The sequence below is a fragment of the Musca autumnalis genome, unplaced genomic scaffold (genome assembly GCF_047663935.1).
Source record: "Musca autumnalis isolate F117 unplaced genomic scaffold, ASM4766393v1 scaffold_2, whole genome shotgun sequence".
NCBI lineage: Eukaryota > Metazoa > Arthropoda > Insecta > Diptera > Muscidae > Musca > Musca autumnalis.
In genome coordinates, this window is record NW_027411755.1 from 176,146,684 (window position 1) to 176,152,683 (window position 6,000).

General features: G+C 41.3%; 1 protein-coding gene across 2 annotated transcripts in view; it reads right to left on the minus strand.

The window, feature by feature from the left end:
* The window catches only part of LOC141394892 (uncharacterized), a 29,686-nt gene extending 23,906 nt beyond the window's left edge, over positions 1-5,780 (minus strand). Inside the window, exons 1-2 of one of the 2 annotated variants that reach the window (XM_073970035.1) lie at positions 5,459-5,731; positions 5,252-5,389 (exon numbers count right to left, since the gene is read on the minus strand). In XM_073970035.1, the coding sequence (XP_073826136.1) occupies positions 5,252-5,389; positions 5,459-5,564 (244 nt within the window). In that variant the 5' untranslated portion in view covers positions 5,565-5,731. Of the gene's footprint in view, positions 1-5,251; positions 5,390-5,458 lie in introns of both variants that reach the window. The other variant, XM_073970036.1, reaches the window with a different exon arrangement.
* Between the last annotated feature and the right edge of the window lie 220 nt (positions 5,781-6,000).

Below are 6,000 nucleotides of genomic sequence, written 5' to 3' on the forward strand. Positions count from 1 at the left end.
CTAGCCGACAAGTGGCTGACTCATAAGCAGCTAAAGATCACAACCATTTTTAAGTTTTTAATTATTTTTTTTTTTAAAATATTCAATCCTCCTCGATTGTTTGAGACTATATTACGCATCCGTCATAGTATTCTTAATTTTAATGACATTTTTCGAAATTCGAAATGAATCAATAATCGGCCGTTGGAATTTCATGATAATTTTCACATCTTATCTGGGTTCAAAGCGACGATCATAAACAATGAGATATGAAAGTAAATATTGACTGATTGAAAGACAGACAGCGACAATGGCTATCCATATTTCTTTGGCGTGTACTTTACCGACTAAGGGTGGAAAGGGGAGAAGGTGTGGTAAAAAAAAACAATGGATGAATATTGGTCAATTGATAAGATTGGAGCCTTATTGTTTTCACCAAAAACAACAGCACGAATGCAGAATTCCAATTAAAAACAAAAACACAAAGGAAATGCATGTTCTAGATTGCCGAGGCATTGACAATTTTGGGGTTATTGCAACAAAGAATATTATCGTAGTTGATGATTATATTATTTCGGAGGGGGGACAGATTAATGTGACATACATACATACGTTCCCAAAACATTCCCGAAAGGGCAAGGGAGACATCTCTCATATTAATGGGGCACCTACTTTTACAGCCGAGTCCGAACGGTGTGTCCTACGACATCACTTGTACAGAAGTGAAGGCGAGCACGGGTAAACCGAAGCATAGTGCTTTGCTGACTCCCTGCTCGTCTAACCCGAAGTAAGATGACAATACTGCTTGACAGGTTGTCACGGATGAAATTCGGCTGGCGATCATCGACAGGGCTGACCCCAATGGTCGCATCATCTACTGTCATCGATTGCTAGTGGAAGGTCGTCTTAGGGATATCCTCATCTCGGACGTGGTTGACCAGAATAATGTGTGGCTGTTCTTTACAAGGGAGTCAAGGTGATTAGATGTGAGTACAGGGAATCGGTAGATTTTCTTGTTCAAACAGTAAAACACATTGGTTCGCTTTGGGAAGGCAGCAATCTGGCAGTTGTACCTTTGGATTAGATACCATCTGGGATGATGACGACTTCTGTATGGGTCCCTCTGCCTTCAATGGAACTAGGACGAATATTGAAGTTTGTTGAGAAATTGAACGTCGGTCTTCAAATGGGGAAGTGGAGGATTTTCTTGAAGAAGAATGACGGACTGGTAATCAAATTTGCTACCGACAAGTCGGGATAGGACTTTTTAAAAGGGGGTTGCTTTACTTTTGGTTGGGAAGATTATGCTTCCGGATACCACCAAAGCAGTAGTAGGAAACAGCAAATGCTTTGCTTTGTGCCGATAAATCTGCATCATTGCAAAGCTGCTGCTGAACTACTACAATTCCTTTCTACACTCTGCATCGACATTGCCCTAATCTAGGAACCTTATTTGTACAAAAATAGCGGACTAAGGAGCAAGACTGTGTTCGCCCACTCGAATGGGGACAAGTTGAGAACATGTATAGTAGCTAAAAAGAAGTTAAGGTTATTCCTTCCACCTCATATTACAGTGGAGGCAACACCACCACAGAACAGATGGAAGGTGGCCGGAGCAGACCCTTGATACTGTCTTCGATCTACATGCCATATGAGGATCCCTAACCGCCAGGCAAGGTCACGCAGGAGCTGATGGATGAACTGAGAAGCATATGGTGGGTCATTTGTGGATGTAATGTCAATGTCCATCACTTTCACTGGGGAAGCAGTGACACACATGTCAGGGGTGAGTACGCATTCAATTTTATTTTAAAGAATAATTTAAGACTATGTAACAGGGATAACACCCCAGCTTTTCAAAATAGACTAAGGAGGGAAGTAATTGATATGAATAATCCTAACCAAATATGAACGACTCCCATATATAGAGTTGGAGGGAATCCGAAAAGTGTTCTTTCTCCCATGGAAATCCCAGTAGAACGGACTGGGGTAAATTCGAACCTCTGACTTCTTCAAAGCTACGTGAAAGCAATAGCTTTCACACAGTCGGGGACGTCAATAGAGCTGTGAATGCCCTTACCAAAACTCTCCTGACGTGTTATGAGGACTCCTTTAAGAATATGTAACAGGAATAACACCCCAACTTTTCAAAATAGGCTAAGGGGGGAAGTAATTGATATAAATAATCCTAACCAAATATGGACGACTCCGATATAACGAGTTGGAGGATATCCGAATAGTGTTCTTTCTCGGATCACAAAATGATACTATTCCAGATCTCTATTCTTGGAGTAACACAAATCCGCCATAGAAATTCCAGGAGAACAGACTGGGGTAAATTCGAATCTCTGACGGTTTCAAAGCTATGTGGAAGCAATAGCTTTCACATAGTCGGGGACATCAATAGAGCTTTGGATGCCTTCATCAAAATTCTCCTGACGTGCTATGAGGACTCCTGTCCAATCACGTATACGGGGAAAAAATCCCAACCGGTTTGATGGAGTAAACAATTAGCCTATCTTCGTAACTGAGCTAGGAAATCCTACATTAAAGTTAGTAAGACAAAACTAAGTACGGATTGAGAGGTGTACAAAGGCAATTTCAATAGGTACTTATACGAGTAAAATCAGGAAGGCTAAGTCAAATGATTGGTTTAGAGACTCCGGATCTGCTATCAGAGTTTCACTTTCCCGGTTGGGCGGATTTTGATGGTGGACAGCATGTGACAGGTGTGTGTGCTGATGATTAGCGTGGGTACCTGCCTTGACGGCTCAACCCCACGGTGTTCTCAGCACCGGGTTGATTACAGGCGACCAACCAACGCCCCTTGCACCATAGTGAGGTACCAATTGTGTTCAAGTGTTTGGCCCTGTTCACCACCTTGGTTTAGTGCGGAGCACTGTCCAAAGCTCCTGTCTTTCTATGGCTCAGACAGTTGGTTGTTAATGCAACTCCATATTCAAGCCGAAGACTCTCCCCGCGATTTGGGTGCAACCACAGCCACCACGATACTTCCACAAGGGGGCCGACACCAACTACCAAACTAGGCCATTAGGTCTAAGGGCAACTGGTACCCGTGGTCCCAGAATTAAGTCTCTGGTACGACCTCGTAACCATAAGACTACTACCAGTTGGTCCCCAAACGGAACCGGGACTGGTGGCCCGGGGACAGCAAGTGACAAACGAACTCGAATTAGACAGACTAACTAGCCGCTCAAGACTTCATTGGACTATCGACAGCTTTCAGCCTTATAAGTCACCGGGGCCGGATGTGTTGCCAAGGCAATGTCATAAGAATGAGCGATTATGTACTTACTAAAAGGGCTTATGGCGCTACACGCAGAACTGAAAGTCCAAGACTTCGATGGTGCAAACAAGTGGAAGACGAGATCGAAAAACACGGTATTCCAAATTGGAAAAGCAAGGTAAACAGTAAAAAAATTATTAGTCGGCTTTGCCAACAGAGACATACCCTCAGCCTATGTGAATTGAAACTTTCATCTATTGACAATATCGAATCTAATGCTGGCTATGCAGATTTTGTGGCTCTTTTTGAAAACAAACGACAAAAAATATATTTGGTTTGAAGCCCAAAAGTGTTGCGGAGGATGTACTGGAAGAATGGATCGATATAGTCCATTTTGGAAGTGGATTCCTTTCCATGCATATTGTGCCCAACAGTCATTTCATTTGGTATAACTTGTAGGTTTTGGGCCACGGTGTCAGGAAGCATGGACGAAAAACATAATAAAGCTTAAACAGGATCACAAGGAATAGCATCGGTATAATTTTCCAAAGGATCCTCTAAAAGATCCTAAACTTCAATTAAACAAAAATGTTGAACTTCTGCGGGGGAGGTACCCTAAGGAGAAGGCCGATATCGACCATTTTGGGGGGGAGTACCGGAAAGTGCGCACCGATAGTGCCTATCTTCAAAATTTAACTTAGTTTGGACAAAATATTACGAAGTCCAAATTTTGGACAGAATCTGCTAATCCGTTCGGGGGTTATCGTACGCATGGTGCCATAGAGATTTTTACAGTTTTCGGAATATTTTCTCAGGAATTATGGACTTGCCCCTGAAAAGACTTGCACCGTCGTAATGGGTACAGCGAATACAAGTTGTTACAGCAAAGATAAAGGTAATTCGATAGCAGGCCTTAAACTACATTTTTCCCAAATTTTGTGTGGGATGTACCTAAAGGCGTTGAGATATATAGACCATATTCGAACCTGATCTATGTCTCGTAGAAACATTACGATGTGCAAAATATGGACCAAATCCGTTACTGCCTTCCGGAGTTATTGTGCGCCCAAAATTTCCGAACATTTTCGAACTTTTGTGGGGGAGGTACCTAAAGGAATGGACCGATATGGCTCATCTTCGGACTTAAACTAAGTTCGGACAAAATATTACGATGGTCAAATATAAGACCGAATCGGCATATATCAGATTTATCGTGCGCTCCAACTACTACACATGTTGCCATAGGGGATTTTGACACCTTTCGGGCTATTTTCTCAGAAAGTATGGACTTCCCCCTGATAAAACTTGTACCGTCGTAAGGGGGCAGCGAATACAAGTTTTTACAACAAAAACCAACGCAATTCGAGAGCAGGTCCTAAACTACACTTTTCAGAAATTTTGTATGGGAGGTACCCAAAGGAGTGGATCGATAGCTTCCATATTGGAACCTATGTCTGGTAGAAATTTCACGATGTGAAAAGTATGGATCAAATCGGGTTCTCCCTTCAAGAACTATCGTGCGCACTAGTTTTCCGAACATTTTCGAACTATTGTGGGGGAGGTACCTGAAGGAGTGTTATCGTGCGCTCCATGAAACGGATTTCGTCCAAACATACTTGGGGTCTAAAACCATTATTTCGATGAGGCACATTTTGAAAATGTATATTCCCTCGTTAGCATAAATGCTGAGTGTATAAAAATAGAGATGAATGGAAATCTTTTCTTAGGTCGGCTTATAGGACAAATGTTCTGCAGAGGGTCAACTAAATAAGTAAGTAATACAATGGTTGAGTTAAGAACAATGCCATAGAAAGCTAATCTGGACATCTCTTTGTTTGGTTGTTGACATGTACGTATGTATGTATGTGACAGTGATATGATACCCCACTGCCATCCCACACCCCTAATGTTTTCACCTTAACCCAAAAGAATCTAATACCGATAACAGCTAATAAATTTTGGTAAATAACTTTTGATAACAAAGTTTGTGAAATTGATGAGTTTTTGACAGCGGACACTACTTACCATTGCTAATAAAACATTTAGTAGTACCAACCGCACACTCCTTTACATCGTCCATTTTTGTATTATCCAGACAATTTGCATCAGTGCTGGAATTGCATTGACGACATTTTATAGGTGGAGCTGGAGGATCTGTAGGATCTGTAAGATAATTATTCAAAAGAACACAACAATTAATTTCACTTTATGACAAAACAAATTGCAACTTACCAACTTCTCCACCTCCTTGACCTACTACACCTGGGGGGGTCATCAATGCAAATATAACGATAATCCCCAGACACCCATATGTTCTGATTCCCTTAAGCAAATACATTCTTGTTGTTGTTGCTGTTGTGCCTTATTTGTTGGTTATTGTTTGTTTTATCAATTATTCACCTTTATCAATATATTGTGCAAAGCTAAGGGCCAACAACAAATACAATAACTTTGAGTATTCCGATATATGTTGTTCACACTGTTAAAGACCAATTCCAACTGCAATCCGTTATTGGCTATAAGTAAAATAATTGTACATATAGCTGGCGGCTATAGCTGAGAAGTCTTATCAAATGAATGCCTTGTCAATGATTCTTGAAGTGAGAGAGAGAGATAAATTTTAGTTGTACGTGGTTTCTCTTAATTGTCAAAATTGTTAGCGAGAGAGAGAGGGATGTGTGTTCTTACGGCTAGCAAGGATAGAAGCTAGTTTAGCCTTAATGTTCCATAACGCTATGCAACATTTTTAAACATTTCGAGTGCAAACACACACG